This window comes from Pisolithus orientalis (assembly GCF_024613125.1).
Source record: "Pisolithus orientalis strain OTSU chromosome Unknown F5J12scaffold_27, whole genome shotgun sequence".
In the NCBI taxonomy this organism is placed as follows: Eukaryota; Fungi; Basidiomycota; class Agaricomycetes; order Boletales; family Pisolithaceae; genus Pisolithus; species Pisolithus orientalis.
Genome location: NW_026260808.1, coordinates 125,598 through 145,299, shown reverse-complemented (window position 1 = coordinate 145,299; position 19,702 = coordinate 125,598). Strand labels below are relative to the sequence as shown.

At 45.3% G+C, this 19,702-nt stretch overlaps 4 protein-coding genes across 4 annotated transcripts; 3 read left to right on the top strand and 1 right to left on the bottom strand.

Annotated features, from left to right (window-relative positions):
• Nucleotides 1–1,348: 1,348 nt before the first annotated feature.
• F5J12DRAFT_724273 (uncharacterized protein) lies at nucleotides 1,349–1,866 on the top strand (the record flags this gene model as incomplete). Its single annotated transcript, XM_051741525.1, has 2 exons — nucleotides 1,349–1,642; nucleotides 1,696–1,866. Coding segments are annotated over 2 exons (465 nt in total), but the record flags the coding sequence as incomplete, so codon positions are not given.
• Nucleotides 1,867–4,798: 2,932 nt separating this feature from the next.
• F5J12DRAFT_784552 (uncharacterized protein) lies at nucleotides 4,799–7,546 on the bottom strand (the record flags this gene model as incomplete). Its single annotated transcript, XM_051743064.1, is given in 13 exon segments — nucleotides 4,799–4,986; nucleotides 5,036–5,258; nucleotides 5,386–5,435; nucleotides 5,589–5,610; nucleotides 5,648–5,770; nucleotides 5,863–6,008; nucleotides 6,062–6,334; nucleotides 6,449–6,703; nucleotides 6,812–6,928; nucleotides 6,982–7,099; nucleotides 7,119–7,220; nucleotides 7,270–7,334; nucleotides 7,399–7,546. 13 exon segments carry the CDS (start codon nucleotides 7,544–7,546, stop codon nucleotides 4,799–4,801), a joined length of 1,830 nt encoding a protein of 609 aa, XP_051597653.1.
• A 2,719-nt stretch (nucleotides 7,547–10,265) lies between these two features.
• F5J12DRAFT_784550 (uncharacterized protein) lies at nucleotides 10,266–12,608 on the top strand (the record flags this gene model as incomplete). The annotated part of the gene is made up of 7 exons (XM_051743063.1): nucleotides 10,266–10,409; nucleotides 10,484–10,560; nucleotides 10,741–10,993; nucleotides 11,102–11,600; nucleotides 11,647–11,824; nucleotides 11,946–12,087; nucleotides 12,138–12,608. 7 exons carry the CDS (start codon nucleotides 10,266–10,268, stop codon nucleotides 12,606–12,608), a joined length of 1,764 nt encoding a protein of 587 aa, XP_051597652.1.
• A 4,855-nt stretch (nucleotides 12,609–17,463) lies between these two features.
• F5J12DRAFT_951708 (uncharacterized protein) lies at nucleotides 17,464–19,645 on the top strand (the record flags this gene model as incomplete). The annotated part of the gene is made up of 4 exons (XM_051749813.1): nucleotides 17,464–17,492; nucleotides 17,600–18,858; nucleotides 19,406–19,440; nucleotides 19,535–19,645. 4 exons carry the CDS (start codon nucleotides 17,464–17,466, stop codon nucleotides 19,643–19,645), a joined length of 1,434 nt encoding a protein of 477 aa, XP_051597651.1.
• Nucleotides 19,646–19,702: the final 57 nt, after the last annotated feature.

Below are 19,702 nucleotides of genomic sequence, written 5' to 3'. Positions count from 1 at the left end.
GGTGAGACTACAGTTTATCTGGAGGACAACTACTTGGTGGCCATCAAACAGGCACTCAGTGGTGTTTCTCCCTCAATGGACACTTTAACCATGTTGCACAGAATGTTCCTGAACATGGGAGGGATGTGGGGTGCCAGTCATTCTATCACAACTTGACTTCATGCTGAAATCCACATCCTGCTTCATCTCAGCAAGTCATTCAATATTTTGGATTGCTCCCAGCAGCAGCCTATTGGATGTAGCAAACAGAGTTGCTTATGCTGCACTTTGTGGATCTGGGCATATAATAACAAGTACTGGACCAAGTTGCTGATGTCTGGGTCACACAGAAAGCCTTACTCCTCTTGGGCGTTGCCTGGTTGTTCCTACACACATGCTTGGGTGGCAGACAGGCAGAGTGATGTTGATATAGCTGTCATGAGAGGGGTCCAGGAACACCTAATTCAGACCATTTTTCAGTTATTTCCAAACCAGAGGAGACTTTCTGATGAATATTGGTTGAGTGGGTTGGAACCAAGGCAAAGTGACTGGGAAGTGGAGATGTGGAGGGAACTTAGGGAAAGCCAGACTTTTACTGTGCTCTGTGAAATCATGTGTTGGAAAGTTATTTAGTTCATTGCAATGATGTCAGATTTTTACATGGTGATAATCAGTTTATGATAAGATTGTATGTGGGAGTGTGGGGTTGCAATTTGCTGGCAAGGTCATTGCAATGCCCTTCACAATAGCAGCTGCTACTGAATCTGCCCCCCATTTCCCTTTCCACTTGTTCTTCTCCCTGTACCAACTGTCTTTTTTCTCAAGGACCACATTCCTTTCATTTACCAACAATATGCCTCCTGAAAAGCAAACTGTTTCATGCAAATTGTGTGGGAAATCATTCAAGCCAACTGGAATAGGTCCTCATCACAAATCATGTCTCAAGCAAATCTGCAAAACACATGAAGATTCTGCTCATTTTGACTTGCTTCATTAACAAGGTGTGCCAGGTTTCTATTGGCTGAATTTCCTGATTTATTGTTGGGGATCTGTTCTGGCACAGGTGAATGTTTGTGAGGATGACTTGCTGTTGATAATCATCCAGACTTAGCAACTGGATCCACCACTGTGGCAAATGTGGGACCAGCACCTAGTAAGTATCCTGTTACCCTTTGGATTGTGTTCTCACAACTGTTTGCAGAGCCTGCAGTGTTATGGCCCATGGTTATGGATTTTGAGTCAGTGGCTAGCATTGTGGGTGCAGATGACCTGGTGGATGGTGCATGTTGATGTTCAATTTGTATCATTCATATTGATTCACTGTGCAGCTGTTGAACCTGAGGCTGATATCAATGTTGATGATATCTGAGTTGAATACCACCCAAATGCTGGCAAGCCAACTGTAACAGTGCCATTTGATGAGTTCAGTCAAGGCCATGTACCCAAATCATACACCCCTGATCCCTGCATGGCTCTGTGGTATCCATTTCACACTCATCTCAATTTCAACCTTTCAGAATTCATCTGTGGGGCTGCTCTTAACAGGGAGCAAACTAATTTTATCCTCAAGCTTTCAAGACATTTTTGTACTGAGGAGTGCACCCTAGAAACTTGCAACAATCTTGAGAGTACTTGGCAGGCTGCTTCCCATCACATGGTGATGGTATCTATTGTTAACTTACTATTACTGCCAACACTAATCACACACTAGTCCAGTTTCAGGAAAGTGTAATAAGTGCACCATTTGCAGGCAAGATGATGGAGTTTGAAGTGCACTATCATTCACTGTGGGATTGGGCTTCTGATCTTTTGAAGGATACCAGTGTGGGGCCACATTTTGTATTCAATGCTCAGTTACTCCAGTCACCCCCCCAGGGGACCTATTAGGTTCATATATTCATATAGATGTATCCACCTAATAGGTGTTGACCACCTGGGTATTCCCAGTGACTGCTGGAGATTCTCCAGAGCAAGGTGTCAGACATGGACTTTCTCCAGGATTATTACATCTATAACAGAGTGCCTGGGGTCCAAATGGGGCTTTCCCCAGTGGGTTAACAGACCTATGTCCTGGGTATCCTGGGGGATTCTCCAGCCTAAATGGACCTGTTCTCTGGGCATGCTGGGGGATTCCCCAGCATAAATGGACCTGTTTTCTGGGTAAGCTGGGGGATTCCCCAGCCCAAATGGACCTGTTCTCTGGGCATGCTGGGGGATTCCCCAGCATAAATGGACCTGTTTTCTTGGTATGCTTGGGGATTCCCCAGCCCAAATGGACCTGTTCTTTGGGCATTCTGGGGGATTCTCCAGCCTAAATGGACTGGTTCCCAGGGCATGCTGGGGGATTCTCCAGCCTAAATGGACCTGTTCCCTGTACATCCTGGGGGATTCTCCAGCCTAAATGGACCTGTTCTCTGGGCATGCTGGGGGATGTCCCAGCTTAAATGGACCTGTTCTCTGGGCCTCCTGGGGGATTCCCCAGCCTAAATGGACCTGTTCTCTGGGCATGCTGGGGGATTCCCCAGCCTAAATGGACCTGTTCCCAGTGCATCCTGGGGGTTTCCCCAGCCTGAATGGACCTGTTCCCAGTGTGTCCTGGGGGTTTCCCCAGCCTGAATGGACCAGGTCCCAGAGCATCCAGCCCAAACAGACCTATTCCAAGATGATCATGGGAACCTCCAGTTCAAATAGACCACCATCACAGCATGAAGGATCAATCAAAATGTTTTGGAGTCTCCATGTTGCTGACCAGAGTGTGTATCATGCCAAGTACCTATTTCCATGTTATCTGATCTAAGCACTCTATACAATATGTGAAAAAGCATGGCCATAGACCACTAAGGAAAGATTGGTGACATCTGATGGAGGGAATAGAATATACTTGGTGATAGTGATTGCCCAGGAACAGCAGACATACTTTCACCATGCTTCCCAAGGCTTCAGTGATCTCCAGTCTTGGCCATTGCATACAAGTCAAAGATTGTCCAGGTGCCATTGGAATTTTCCCACCCACTCTGGGGATCCACAGGGTATGCAGCAGATCCTCCAGGCAATGCTTGGAATTTCCCAGCCAACTCCTGTCTCTAGAGGCTCTCCAAGCAATGCTGGGGATTCTCCCACCCACTCTGTGGATTCTCCAAGCTATGTCCTGGGGATTCTCCAAGCACTGCTGGGGATTCTCCAACTGACTCTGGGGATTCTCCAAGCACTACTGGGGATTCTCCAGGCAATGCTGGGGATTCCCCAACCCATTCTGGAGATTCTCCAACTGACTCTGGGGATTCTCCAGGCAATGCTGGGGATTCTCCAACAGACTCTGGGGATTCTCCAACCCACTCTGGGGATTCTCCAGGCAATGCTGGGGATTCTCCAACAGACTCTGGGGATTCTCCAACCCACTCTGGGGATTCTCCAGGCAATGCTGGGGATTCTCCAACCCACTCTGGGGATTCTCCAAGCACTGCTGGGGATTCTCCAACTGACTCTGGGGATTCCCCAGGCAATGCTGGGGATTCTCCAACCCACTCTGGAGATTCTCCAAGCACTACTGGGGATTCTCCAAGCACTGCTGGGGATTCTCCAAGCACTGCTGGGGATTCTCCAACCCACTCTGGAGATTCTCCAAGCACTGCTGGGGATTCCCCAACCCACTCTGGAGATTCTCCAAGCACTGGTGCGGATTCTCCATGTTATGTCCAGGGGATTCTCTAACCAACTCTGGTATGTCTATGTTAGTAGCTACTGAGAACTCTTCCCCCTGAAGCCTAGGGCAGAGCCCTATGCCTGTCACATGGACATCATAGCTCTAGTGGATGTCTGGTTCCATGGATTTCACATTCCTATCTCACACATAGCAGTTTGCACCTAAATCTAATCTGTATTTATGATAGGGTATGCTATCAGATTGAGTATGCATAGGTGTGAGGAGAAAATGAATGGTCTTGTAAGGGTATTGTAGTTATGATGGTAACAAAAAGACCATGGTGGATAATGGACAAAATGAATGATGGCAGACATTACACAAAGGAAGGATATGCAGGGGGAAGATGATACAGCCACAGGGTATCATAGTTACATGCTAACAATGCAAACATGTTGAACTGGTGTGTACATGAGCCAGTAGCGAGTGATTGATCAAGATGAAAACATGCCTAGTAGTAGTTGTGTCAATCATGGGTGTGATAGGAATGTCCATCAGAGTCATCATTGTCATGACAATGATGTCTCTTGTGGGGAGGGCTTCAATAAATGTATTCAACCACACTGTGCATGTTAATCTCATTGTACATGTAGGCCACCCAGCAACATACCTTCAGTGAGTTCTTCCCTGTTGTGAAGGACCACCATGATCACTCTCATTGTCCTGATATCCTCTATAGCACTTGTGTGACTCATGCTGAGGGCAGTGGCAAGGATGTGGGGTCAGAGAATAGTTATCAGAAGGGGGGTGACAATGATATGCAGCTGCTGGAGCAAGATATGTGTGATGATCACCATGCAATGATGGACCTTGTGGAGATGACTGTGGTGACTCCTTGACAGGGGATGAAGGAGGGAGAGGGGAGTGGTGGGATGCTGGCTGAGTGGAATGAGGTCCATAGGATGGCAATTGCCCTTGCCTCAGGTGGTGTGATCCTGCAGGAGAGGGGTGACATGTGCAGGATGGTGATTGCTGTCATCAGGTGTGGTGGGATGTTGAGGGAGACACATGGTGCCACACAGGTGGCTGGGGTAATCTGTAAGCTAGGGATAAAGAAGGCACAGTCATATGGTGGGTGTTGGATGCTGCTGGCAAGGGGTGACATCTGTTGGATGGCACTCATCCTTGCACAGGTTGGTCAGGGAAAGATGAAGGGGCACTTCTCTCCCTAAACTTGTCACCTTTAGGGAGGGCCTTAACAAATGCATCTGAATCAGAAAGAACATGGAGGTGCTGGTTCAATTTGTTCACCACAAGTGGGATGTCACACATCCTTGCATCACTGTGGTGAAATAGCTCAATCTGATCTGGATTATTCATGTCAGTGAGGGTGACCATTTTGTGTCAACAACTCACCATCAGTCCACTTCTTGAGGTAAAATGATGAATTCAGCAAAGGGACAAGGTATCCAGCTTGGTCTTCATCATCATCTAGTGGAGCCTCAGCATGGTAATCTGCACCTATTGACTCTTTCAGGAAAGGAACAGTCAGAGCACAAAGTTCATCAGCATTGAGGCATTTGACATTGAAATCTGGACCAACAGCAGGGACTCCAGCAGGCCAATCAGTGATGGTATACTGGTGAACATACAGCAGATCAAGCAACAACTTCCAAGAAACATTTCTCTGGCCTCATGTGATACCATTCTCTTCTGTGGCAGCACTTCAGAGGATGAATATGAATCAAATAGATTTATTGACATACAGAATTTATGGAGTATGATTGTAGGTAAAATTTGCTGGTTGCAATCACACCTATATTCTTGAGGTTTTAATCCCAGTGCATGGTCATAATGGGGTTGTGACAGCACATTAAAGTCAGGAAGAGGCACTGAAGCAGCATAGTTAAGGATTTTATACCTAAAGAAAAGTTGGTGGGCAATTGTACATGGCATATGTTATACATACTTGATAATTGTGGACAGGTATTCTAACAATTGTGTTATGTCAGTCTGCCTCTCACTCACAAGCTGCATGAGAAGGGAGGATCCAGCAAAAATTCCTTGGGATTGGCATGCAGCTCCATTGCTCCCACTATAAATTACACATCTGAAGACATGTATGCCCTCCACATTGCACCAAGTTTGTGCCTGTACAAGAGGTTATTCAAGAAGCAAACAATCACAATGGTATTACCCACCCCTTGTGTAAAGGAGTCATGGAAAGCCATTACATGACCCACCATTGCCTTGAAACTGATGTCTTTAGACCCACTGACACACTCACTCCAATACTTCCAGATCTCAGCCCACAGTTGAGGATGTTTGTCCTCATCTTTATGGTCCTCATAGTGCTTGGTGTGATGCCTATAGTAGTCTTTGGTTTCCTCTGCAATTGAATCAATGTGGAGTCAAAACTTCAACAAGTTAGGATGTACTGACCTGCAGACACTTTTGGATTGGTATGTGCATACCAAGCCTGATGCATGTTCTGCACAGATTCAGCACAAGTTGCCTTTGTGGTAAGACCAGCAGCAGCCATGATTGACCCAAGAGTCTTGCCATACTCATCTGCAATCACCTGGGCTTCTTGAGTGGTGTGCATGCCAAGTGCCTGTGCCTTTCGTATGGCTTCCAAGGGAAGCTGCCCTGGTTTGAAGCATGGTAAGCCTGCTTCTGCACTGGATGCATCCTCACATTGACTGAGGTCACTGGCTAGGGTAGGTGCAGAGGGTGTGACTACTACCTTGCAGAAGCCACAATGTCATCCTTTGGGTTTCCTATGCATCCCAGTCATCTCCAAGCCATTGGGGAGGTCTCCAGTGTCACTAGGTCCATCCTCATCTTCAGAGGATGTGTTGGCTAGGGCACAAGATTTCCCTTTGGCTTCCCTACACCTCCTGGTCACAGAGCTGTCACTGCTGCCTTCAGTATCAGCAGCTCCATCTTCTTCTTCTGATGAGGATGGAGAAGGGAGAGGGGGTGTGGAAGGATCATTATCAGTATCATAATTGCCAGCACAGATTTCTCTCAGGGTTTGTTCACATTTAGGGTCACACCTCTGGTCAGCTGACCAATCACTGTCTATTCAATGACACATGTAAATTATGTGAATAATGCAGTTTAATCAAATAAACAAGCCTGATGCACTTTCATGCTCAACATCATCATGATGAATGCAGTCCATCATACTTTCAACAGCTTGGCAACCATCATGATCCACCAGGTTCTCTGAGACCAGATCACCTTCAGCTTGCACTGTACTCTCAACAGCTTGTTCATCCTCTTCACTGTCATTGGGGGTAACAGCTGGTGGCAACCTTGAGAAGGAATACAGCTACATACATAGATCACACACTTACACTTTTTGTGACCCTTCTCAGCAACTATATCTTCCATAGAAATGATGCCCAATTGTAGTTGCTCAAGGGCAACAGTGTGGTCAAGCTTCATACTGTTCTGGAGTGCAACCTGCCTCGTCTAGAAGGAGTAAAGGTACTGATCCTTGCATTCTTTCTTTCTCTGTCAACCCTTGCGAAGAATTGTAACTTGAGCATGGTTGGAGAGGGGGACATTGAGCTACAGAGCTGGATTTGCAGTTCTGAAAACAGTGGTCAGTAAGCAAAAAAAAAAAAGGTAGCACTACACACCAGGCACTCCTCACCATCCCCTGACATTGGCTTGTGTGTTTCAGAAATTGTATCCTGATTTCCACCTCATGCTGATGGAAAGAGTTGAGACAGTAGTACACAAGACACAGGAAGTAGGTCTGTACTCACATTTGACTACCTGGTGATGGGCCTTTGCACCATGTGAAGGTTGGGCTTTGGTGGGTGAAGTGACAGTAGGATTGACTCTCTTTGACCTCCAGGCACCAATGGGGGGACCAACTTTGAAAGTAACAGCAGATGACCTAGTCACAGGCATGATGAATTTGACCTGGTAGACACATAGTCAAACTGTGGGCTGGTGGAACTGTGGAACATGTAGTCACCACACACTCTTTGCTGATGCAAAATCAAGTGAGATGGAAAGGAAAAGACATTCAGGTAAGGAACAACTGGGTAAGGAAAGACTGGGTTCAGGCCAAACATTGGTTAGTGGATGATTTATGATCTTTCACAAAGGGTTACACACCTGATTTGAAGCAAGTGAAGAAAAGAAGGCAAGGAAGAAGAGAAAATGGAGGATGAAATGTTCACTACTGAGCTATTTATTTGGTCCCAGAAGAAGCCTACACACCTAATTCACACTAGCACCCTTGCTTCCTTCTAGCTTGCACAATCCTATTGAGAAGGGTCAATTGAACAGAAATCTGGCATTCAGGGCAGAGGAAAAATGCAGCATGTCAACCAATAGAGCAGGACTGTCATTGTCATTGTGAGCAGAAGATATAATAAAAACAAAAAGTTGATGTCAAACCTACAGACAGCAGCTCAAGGGTGATATATTCTTTTGACAAATAACCATGGTAGGTGTCAGTGAACAGTTGATAACAATACAGGTACCTTGGAATATGGATGAGATCACTACAAGAAATTAGGTTCAGGGAGCATTGACATTAAATGTTATTTTGACATCTATTTCATAATGTTTGTAGATTCAACAAAAAGATTTAAACATACCTCTTTGGACAATAGTATCAGATGGAGTGGGTAAGGAATGAGACAAGTGCCAATGAACAGGATTATGTATACCTGGTAACTAGAGCAGGTATATTCTTAGATCCAACAAACAGAGACCACTACACATACCTGATGACAATGGTGAACAAAGTTGACAACGATATGGGTACTTTGGACTACATACAGCACAGAGTTGGTGAGGAATGGAAGGAGATCATTACCAGAAACTCGGTTCTGGGAGCATTGACATCAAACTTTATTTCTGCAGTGATTGACAGGTGCTAGCAAATGAGATAGGTACCTAGGGATTATGAGAGGCTGACCACATTTGTAAATCAATGTAAACAGACCACAAGACACACCTGATAACAGCAGTAACTGTAGATCAAGAGTATGTAATGATATCCATAGCTCAGACTATGATGGCAGTTGGCCAAGTGAAGAATGAGGCAAGCACCAACTAACAAGATGATTTATACCTAGATATTAGAGAGGGTGATTGGATTCGTAAATCTAACAAAAAGAGACTGACACATACCTGATAGTGATGATAAGTCAGCCCAACACCTGATGATGATAGATGTACCTCCAACTGCAATACAATAGGGAGTGGGTGAGTGAGGAATGAGGCAAGCACTGATGGAGATAATTTATACCTAGATATTAAAGAACATGATCAGATTTGTAGGTCCAATGAAATGCAAAGGTAGGACATACTTCATAACAATGATAAGTGAGGATTGACAGTCAATAACTATGTGTCTACCACAAACTGCAATTCAACATGGAGTGGGTGGGTGCAGAATGAGGCAAGTGGTTGAGTGGAGATGAATGAGATAACTTATACCTGGATATTAAAGAGCATGATCAGATTTGTAAGTTCAATGAAAAGTGACAGTAGCACATACCTTATAATAATGATAAGTGGGGATCAACAGCCAATAACAATACACCTACTGCAGACTGCAATAGAGCACAGAGTGGGTGGGTGAGGGACACAACAAGTATGGACAAATGAAATGATTTAAATCTCATAGCTAATAACAAGAGTTGCAACAAGTACAGGTTTGAATGAGATGATTGAAACCTCACACCTGATAATGATAATGAGTCAGGATCAACATCTGCTAACAATAGACATACCTCAGACAGCAATACTAGGCAGAGTGACAGTGACCCAGGAGAGAAATGAGATCAGTGCTAATGAATGAACATAGGTGTTTAGAATCAGCTGGAGGGAATAGTGCTATAAAACATACCTTTGCAAGCAGGAAGGAGAGGATCTGGGGTGAAGGGCAAGACAAACTCCTTGAGGTCTTGAACCCCACTAGCAGTGCAGTGGTGCTGGGGCAACCTCAGTGACACAAAGTCAACAGAGTATGAACTGCAGCAACACAAAGTCAGCTGCAGCTCTGAGTGAGTGGCATGGAGCCAGCTCAGGTTCAGCCAACACATCCAAACTTGAAGCATAGAGGCAGTGAGTGGGAAGATGATGATGGGGAGGTGAGAGGATGACAGTTGTTCACAACAAAGCATGGAGCTGCTGGGCACTGTGCAGCTGGAACATGGTCCCATGACTTAGGTATTTTTGCCCTGGGAATTCTCCAGGCTATCACATCAAATGTTGCTATCAATATATGTACATAAGTATAATAGGTAAATACCTACAAACAAACAAATACTTATGATTTTCTGACTGCAACTACTCTTCATCCTACTACCCTTGCCTTCCTCACTTCATCACTCAGCACCTCCACCCTCAAGGTCTCAATTCCCTCCCCACCATGTGCATCTTCTCCCATTGGGTTCAAGTTGGCTTTGTGCTGCTCATCTTGACCTGAAGTTGACTTCATGTCACTTTAGGTCACACTCTGTTGACTTCACATCACTGAGGTCACCCCAGCACCACCATGCTGCTAGTGGGGTTCAAGACCTTGAGGAGTCCATCTTGCCCTCTACCCCAGATCCTCTCCTGCCATTGTCCTTCCATTACTTTCTTGTATAAGGTGCATGTTCTATACATGCTATTCACCCCATTGTTCACCCTGTCATTCATTTTGTTGTTCACCCCACTGTTCATTTCATCATTCACCCTCATCATTCACCCTGCACTTTATCCCAGACCCTCTCCCACCACCAACATTTGTTTGCTTTCTTTCACAAGGGTGAGTATTTAATTACATGCCTTTCACCCTGTCACCAACTAATCTACACATGATCTGTCCATTATTCCTTGCAGCTCAATTCCAACACAAGCAAAAATGTCCTGGGGGATTGCACTTACCTGCTTCAAAGCATTCACCTGGCCCAGCAATGGTATGTTCCTCTACTTTTGTGTTTTCCTGGAGCTTACTTACCATCCACAGCTAAAATTACATCACTGGATGCATGAGTGGTCATGTGCAAGGACTGCTGGCTGATCACATCACCCAATGTGGACTTTGTTCCAGAGCCATACATTTTTGAAGAAATTGATCTTTGTCTGCATGCTGACAGTCAGTTTGGCCTTGTCGATTGCTTCCAATTGCCTCAAACATACAAAAAAAACTACAAATATGCTGTTTGCATACCTCAAAAAAATATGGTCCCTACTCTCAATATTGCTTGGTTCACTCTGACATCTGTGGATTTCATCCTTCCACTTGGCTCTGTGTATCTGGTGGGAACACTTGAAGAGGCAAAGGTCAAGGCCTTTGAAGAACTACTTCAGCAACTGTGCAGCTACTATCACCCCCTCCACAATCAACCTGTGGGTCAAGACCTTATGACCCAACTAGTGTGGTCAGTTCAACACAAGGTTTTGTGCTTGTGGAATCACCCCCTTTTATTCTGAGACCTTGTCATTTTTGTTGCCCAGCTTCAGCATGAGCTGCTTGACATTTATGCTTTGCTTGAATACATTGAGATCCTCTACCTGCTTCTTTTGTCTCCCTGCTCAAAACCTGTACATGCAAACCCCACCTGGATGGGGTGCTTCATGAAGGATACTGCCACTTGCAAAGCACTATATTTTGCTGGGGTGCCAGTCTGGCTTGTGTGTACTGAGGCATACATCTCCCCTGATATGAATATCAAGGAGCCTGTGAGATTGGTGTGCCCTGAAGACATAGTGAAAGCTATGTACTTGGAAAAGGGCATATCTAAGCCATTCCCATTGATCTACCATGGTCCTGGCAGTCTCCTGTGCCACATTCACACTTGCAGGGACTATGAGGGTACATTCATGGAGAAACCAGAGCCCATGCAAGAATCATTTGCCACATCCTTGTCAAACCCATCTTCAAGCACTGGAAAGCAATCAACAAAAAAGCAGACAAGGGCTGCCAGGGAACAAGCAACTACAGGCCCATCCAGAGGTATGTACCCTAATTTTCTTTCTGCTTGTTCCTGACCAGCTTGTAGCTTCACACCCCAAACAATCAGGTGGTGGGGACTTGGTGAGGTGGGAAGAGCCTGATCTTCCAGAAATTCCCAAGCCCCACAGTCTGTTTGCATTGGCTTGGAGGAAAGCTTCAAAGAATATGTCCAGAGTCAAGTTGGGCATTGTGGACCCTGGTTATCACTTTCTGAAGCCCACACTGTTGGTCAATGTGACCACCCCTGAATGAAAGAAGATGTACATGTTGAATTGGCTCTCTGCTCATCCAGCTTGGATGAATCAAGTTGACATTTGGTCTCCACAGAAGAACCCCTCCCCTCAGATGTGGAGGGACTTCCTCAATGGTACTGACACAGAGTGCATCCACAAAGTTGGCAGTTTGGGCAATGTTGGGGGACATCATTCAAGTAGCTCATGATGATCCTGTTCATATGTCAGAAGAGATTGAGTGGAGGGGAATGCAGGTTAGTATTTCATCCTATTTAGATCTGTTCTTCATACTTATCTTGTGCAGGTCCAGGCTTTGAGCCTTTCAGACCCACCCCTTCATTTCACATGTTCCCTTCTATGGGAACTCTATGAACTCAACTTCCACTATGAACTTCACACACTCAATCCAGCCCTTGTCCCACAGCTTTGGCTTGATAGCCTAGATAAGTATACATGCCAATCACTTCTTTGGTCTATCTTCCCTGGTGAATGTGGTCTTTCAAGTTGGTCAGTGCCTCTTCCTCAGGAGCCACATGATTTGGGGTTGACTGCTAGTGAGATGGAGGTGGCATTTCCCTATCTGAACAAGTTCTGTCAGTTGCTATCTGCATGGCCAGGAGTGCCCTTTTGTTTGAAGTCCCCAATCAAGCTGGATGGCTCTGGGAACCAAGCAGCATCTGAAGCCTTCATCTTGGCTTGCAAATTCTACATCCAAACTGCATTTGATTATCTTGGGCATCAACCATCCCTCCCCTGCATTTTTACCTTTGTCTGACATCCTCCACCACATATACTTTTTTTTTTCTGTCCAAATTTGTTTAGTATGAGTATGTACCATGTCATAAAGCAGGCTGAATCAATTCAATGATTTGGAATGTTGCCTGTGACTGAACCTTAATCTCACACTTTGTGCTCACTGCTTTTTTTTTGTTGATAGCAACATGTTATTCACTGACACTCCCACTGCCAGGCAAGGAATGTTCCCATCCCCCTTCACTGCTATTGATGCTTTATCTGCATCAAGGTCTGCACCATTTAATTCTTTAAGACTCATTCTGCTCAGTATGTATGACATCTTGATGATGGGGTTCCTGCTCACTGTGATGTTGATAGTGACTTTTGTTTTTAACTGCTCAAGACTTGTGCTCTGGTAAGTAGGATCCTACTTGGCTGTATGTGGTGATCTGACAAATTTTCTGCATAGTTTTTCCCTTCCAGAGGTTTGTCATCAAGTCAGAATCCCCTTGGACTGACACCCCCTGCTGACTTCATGTTGTGCTTTCCACCACCTGTTGACTTTGAGTCCCAGGTGTACTGCTGTTGGCTTTGTGTCATAGTTTCCAGAACAATCTGAGATGGCTGTTTGCCATCCAAAGCCTTGGAGGCATTGCATTGCTTTGCCTTCTATGAGTAATTCTAATATTGTGAGTTTTCCCTGTCTTCAAGCCTCATGTTGTGCTCATCATTTCTCTACAGGCCTCCTCTGCTTCATCTGTCCAAGCTGGTCTGGTACCCAGTGTACTCACTGACCATCCTTCATCTTTTTCTGGTAATGAGCCATCACTTTGTACTTCTGGCCCTTCAGTGTGTGCAATTTCATTATGGTATTCTTCATATCATCTTAGCTCCCCCACAGGTCTTATCAATGTCATCTTCCTCAACCAACTTGCTGCCCAATGTAGCCACTTCATCATCTGTCACCCAAACTCTATGCCACAGCAAGATAGCCCCTGGCCAAGTGACTACCTATGTGCTTGCTGTCCTCTTTGCTTTGGGGGAGGTGACTTACAGAGCTCTAACCCTCCTCAGGATGAGTGAGTCAATGACAAGCTCATTGTTGCTGACTAGATGACTGAGACCCAATAGCTTTGACTGCATTGACTGCTTAGATGCATGTTTCACTCAGAAGAGAACCAACAAATCTGCCACTGATGACCCTCCCAATCCCACCAGCACTGTATTCATCCCTGAGTCAGAGGTGAAGGCCATGGAGGTTTTCATTGAGAAACAGAGATCCTTCCCAACCAGTCAACATCATTCTCAGACTCAAAACCAGCAGGACAGGTTGGGGGATGGAATGAGGGTACCTGCCCCTGTGTTGGATGGGTGTGGAGGTTCTTTCCATGCAGCAGATGAGAAGAGGCAAAAAGCCAGCACACAATTTTTTGCAGATACAGGGCTTATGGCTTTGTTGTGTCATCAAGATTGTGTCCTCTGGTTGGTTAATATGACATCAGCAGGGGAAAAGCAGCACTATGCCCTAGTGCTGGTGAAACATACCATCTCCCTGCCAAGATGACTGTTGGCCTCTTATATGACATTGGTTGTCAATTGGAGTGTAGCTGTCAAAAGTGGAAACTCCTTGATGATGGGATACTCTCCAGCTTGAAGGTTGGTATTTCTGTCTTCCATGCTTATGGTCATCAATGGCCATGCCAATTGGTATATCACCCACATAAATGTGTGGGCTTTGGCTTGTTAGATGGTGAGGGGTGTGAGTGACTATGGAGTGCTCTAAAAATGCTTATTCCAATTCTTCAGTATCTGGGGTGAGCATTGACTCTTCTTCAAATATAATTCCAGTGCTCATTTTACCCTTAGTATCATCAGAGATTATTTGTCCTTGACAATCAAAATTCAACACTTGGACAAGAAGTCTTTTAATGCATTTGGCCAGTGGCTGAGCAGGAAATGGTCCATCTGCAAAAGTAGGAAATTGGTGGCTTTGGAGGCTCTTCATGCTCTGCATGTTGACATGCAGACTCTACAGCATGAGTGGGCTGCACAAGTACATGCACAAACTCAACTTCTACCTTGTTAATCTGTTCCCTTTGTGTGTGTGTGATCATATGACTCACCAACCTGTGGGTCAGTCAAAGAACAAGGGTTCTGAACAGTTGGCACATGTTCCTGCTCTGGAGAAAACAGTCGAGGACTATCAGTGCTGTGTGGATCAGTTAGAGAAGGATCTTGTTGATGATCATGTCAATGACATTGTTGACTACAATCTACAACTTGCTGCAGAAAAAGGGTCACTGTCAAAGGCAGCCCAGGCCCTCAAAAAGAAAAAGGCTTCATTGGGACTTTCTGCTGAGGAACAACAAGTGGCTCCAAATGCAAACAAATGCACAAGCACTTAAGGTTCAGATAAGGGAATGACTTTGTCAGCACAAGTTTGAGTTCCAGCAACTACAATGGTCATATAGAACCTCTTCCAGTAGTGAGCAAATTTTTATTTCTGGCTGCTATTTTCAATAACATCATGTAGAAAACCATTTACAGTCACATGTGGAGTCATCCATAAAACAATGAGAGCCTACCATCCTGAAACTTGTCACCACATACAATAATCTCTGTGGTGAACTGCAGAGTATGATACAACTGTGTAAGGCACCACCTGGTGCCATCCCTCCCAATCCCATACCTTCTAAATGTATCTTTCAGCTGGATGTTGATAGTGATATTTGGCAGGATGGTCTTGAGGAGCTTAGTGCTAGCACCCCACATTGGCTTGCTGATGAGAGTGTGCACAAGGGAATCAGGCTGATGTTGGAAGTTGATTGCTGTGATGAAGAAGAAAGAAGGTTGTCAAGAGAGCAGTCTATCATACAGGAATGGTTTTCCATGGAGTGGCTGAGTGTAAAGTCTGCTCTGGAAAATGTGGCAGGTGAGTGCAAATACCATGTTTATGTCCCATCCCATAGGGAGTTAGATGAATATTACAAGTATCACCTGCATGCCTACAGGGATTCCATTGTTGCAGTATATGTCAAATGGGAGGCCAAGGTTTGACATATGCCATATGCATGGGCTGCATCTAGGCCATGGGGACCTACAGCAGAAGACATCAGGGAGTGCCTTGCTGCCACACATAATCCTGGTGGAACCCATGCTTCAGAGGATCTAATAGCACCAGTATTAGAAGAGAATGACTCTGATGAAGGGGATGTAATGTCAGAAGGAGATGATGAGCTGTTGATGGTCATTGAAGAGATGGAACTGGAAGAGGAATGTCCCACTGAGCAAGCAAATGAAGGGGAATTTACAGAAGATGAGGATTGGTTGGAGGACATTGGAACTGGTTATTTGTCCTCATCACCATTGCAGGTGCCATCAAAAAGGTGTAGATACTAGATGCATACCTAAGTGTCATCAATAAATAGTTTGTACCCAGAGAAAAGATATGTATGAGTGATCCACATTCAATGTTACCCTAAGGCACTCTGTTTTATGGTGACCTGCAATGCCTTTGGCCTCCTGCTGGGTCAAGCATTATGATTGATTAAACTAACAAGAGAATGCACATAGTGCATTGGAAACTCCCCAGAGTGGGTGGGAGAATCCTCAGCATTGCCTGGAGATTCCCCAGGACAGAACTTGGAGAATCCCCAGTATAGCTTGGAGAATCCTCAGAGTGGGTGGGAGAATGCCCAGAGCAGGTTGGAGAATCCCCAAGACAGAACTTGGAGAATCCCCAGTATACCATGGAGACTCCCCAGAGTGGGTGGGAGAATCCCCAGAGCAGGTTGAAGAATCCCAAGCATTGCCTGGAGAATCCCCAGCAGTGCTTGGAGAATCCCCAGGTCATAGCTTGGAGGATCCCCAGAGTCAGTTGGAGAATCCCCAGCATTGCCTGGAGCATCCCCAGCAGTGATTGGAGAATCCCCAGAGTGGGTTGGAGAATCCCCAGAGTGGGTTGGAGAATCCCCAGCGGTGCTTGGGGAATCCCCAGGACATAGCTTGGAGAATCCCCAGAGTTGGTGGGAGAATCCCCAGCATTGCTAGGAGAGCCCCTAGAGACAGGAGTTGGCTGGGAAATTCCAAGCATTGCCTGGAGGATCTGCTGCATACCCTGTGGATCCCCAGAGTGGGTGGGAAAATTCCAATGGCACCTGGACAATCTTTGACTTGTATGCAATGGCCAAGACTGGAGATCACTGAAGCCTTGGGAAGCATGGTGAAAGTATATGTCTGCTGTGCCTGGGCAATCACCATCACCAAGTATATTCTACTCCCTCCATCAGATGTCACCAGTCTTTCCTCAGTGGTCTATGGCCATGCTTTTTCACATATTCATATTGTATGTAGTGCTCAGATCAGATTCTGGGGAAATAGGTACTTGGTGTGATACACACTCCTGTCAGCAACATGGAGACTCCAAAACATTTTGATTGATCCTTCATGCTGTGATGGTGGTCTATTTGAACTGGAGGTTCCCATGATCATCTTGGAATAGGTCTGTTTGGGCTGGATGCCCTGGGAACAGGTCCATTCAGGCTGGGGAAACTCCCAGGATGCCCAGGGAACAGGTCCATTTAGGCTGGGGAATCCCCTAGGATGCACTGGGAACAGGTTCATTTAGGCTGGAGAATCCCCCAGGATACCCAGGAAATAGGTCTATTAACTCACTGGGGAAAGCCCCATTTGGACCCCAGGCACTCTGTTATAGATGTAATAATCCTGGAGAAAGTCCATGTCTCACACCTTGCTCTGGAGAATACCCAGGTGGTCAACACCTATTAGGTGGATACATCTATAAGAATATATGAACCTAATAGGTCCCCTGGGGGGGTGACTGAAGTGTTGTGGCAACACTGACCAGCCTGCCAATAACAGCATCCATCTGCAACATGGCACCTCAACAAAATCACCAGGACACGTTAATGAGCAACCAACACTGTCTTCCTGAACAGCTTCACCTGCTCTATCACTTTGGCTACTCAGATGTTGATATGCATTATCAAGATGCTGCCATTTTCATAATAGACATAGGCAGAACTGGCATGACACTAAATCCACCATTCACATTCTCAACACCATTGCAGTCACACTGACCACTGGCAGGCCCAGAGATGTCTTCACTGCTGCATTTGACACTCATGGAGGTGTCACACTTGTCTTGGCAAAGAACAACTCTCCCACCACTGAAGATGACTGGGCTGTTCATGACTTGTTCAGGTGGATCACTGCTCCTGAGACTATGGGGGCATATGACATTTTACCTTTCCTATTTACTCATTGTGGGGTGAACATTGCAAAGCAGATGGTGAAGATGGATGATGCTGTGCATGATTTCTCACATGGCCTCGAGGAAGTCTTAAGGCACTACACACCTGTCTCCTCCATCGACGAAGAGTTTCCTTACTCTATGACTTGTCACAGTCTCCAGTATGGTGACCAACAGGTCCCATTTGTGAAAATGATGCATGAATTGTTGGAGGTTATCAGGGGCAGATTTCAAGATTTCAACTTACAGAATCTGTCAGCAATGCCAGACATCTACTGCTGCTATGCACAGCTTGCACTAGTCGCCTTCATTCTCAAAAGATCCTGTCTTCTACATTCACTCTGCAAATCCACCAGTCCTATGGATCGCAACTGCAAACTGCAGGTGGAACAACTGAAATGCCACCTTGCTAAGGTCTGCCAGTATTACCATGGTATTGAAGACCTCGTCGATCATATGAGGTGCCATTTCCTGCAAGGAATTGCACATTGCTGGGTCAACCCAATTCATGACATGGGTGAAACTACAGTTAATCTAGAGGGCAACTATTTGGGGGCCATTGAACAGGCACCCAGCAGTGTTTCTCCCTCAGTGGACACTCTAACCACATTGTGCAGAAAGTTCCCAAACATGGGAGGGACATGGGGTGCCAGTCATTCTATCACAACTCAACTTCACACCGAAATCCACATCCTGCTTCATCTCAGCAAGTCATTCAATATTTTGAATTGCTCCCAGCAGCAACCTATTGGATGTAGCAAACAGAGTTCCTTATGCTGCACTTTGTGGATCTGGGCATATAATAACAAGTACCGGACAAAGTGGCTGACATCTGGGTCGCATGGAAAGCCTTACTCTGCCTGGGCTTTGCCTGGTTACTCCTATGCACATGCTTGGGCAGCAAACAGGCAGAGCGATGTTGATATAGCTGTCATGAAAGGGGTTGAGAAATGCCTAATTCAGACTATTGCTCAGCTATTTCCAAACCAGAGGAGGCTCTCTGATGAATTTCAGTGGAGTGGGTTGGAATCACATCAGGAAATCAACACTTTACTATTTTTGACCTTTTTGTGACTTTCTTTGACTTTTTTGTGACTATTGTGACTATTTGTGACTTTTTGGGAAGGAACCTACTATCTGTACTTTTTTTTTGACCATATACAGCATTTTGAAGAATGAAAAGGGAACAGAATCTATTGAGACAACTAAGTGATGATATATCCAAGCCAAGAAGACTAGAAAATGTCTGAAAATTCAGAGATATTGAGCCATTGGTGTGATGCACACTGTCTGAGAGAAAAATCATAATATCTCTTTGGAACCTCCATCAATTTGAATGTATGTGGTATCTACTGAAAGCTATGAATTAGGTGGTTTGAATAAGACCAAAATCAGCAAGAAAAGTGCAGCCATGCCTGCAGGACATGGGTAATGATAGTAGATTCCTTCCCAAAAAGTCACATTAGTCACAAAAAGTCAAAAATAGTAAAGTGTTATTTTCCTGATGAAGTGACTTGGAAGAGGAGGTGGCAGAGTGACAACTTTATGATGCTTGGGCCATCCAGGGCTGGAGATGGTAGAATGGGAGTCCAAGCTTCAGGTGTGCTTCAGTTAGTAGTGTGTCAAATGCATTATGCATGAGATAGTTTATCTTTTAATCCTCCAAATGTGGGTGATGCACAAGTTCATGCCAGTTTGTTGCAACTAACATGGTAACTACCGTTGGGCTCTGTTGCACCACTCACAATGGCATGTCAACCATGAATTGTTGCAATGGGTGCTGCAATGCATTGCAACAAAAGTAGTACTATACAAAATAAAGCCTTAAAACAGAAAGTGACTCTCATGACTTGGACTTGCCA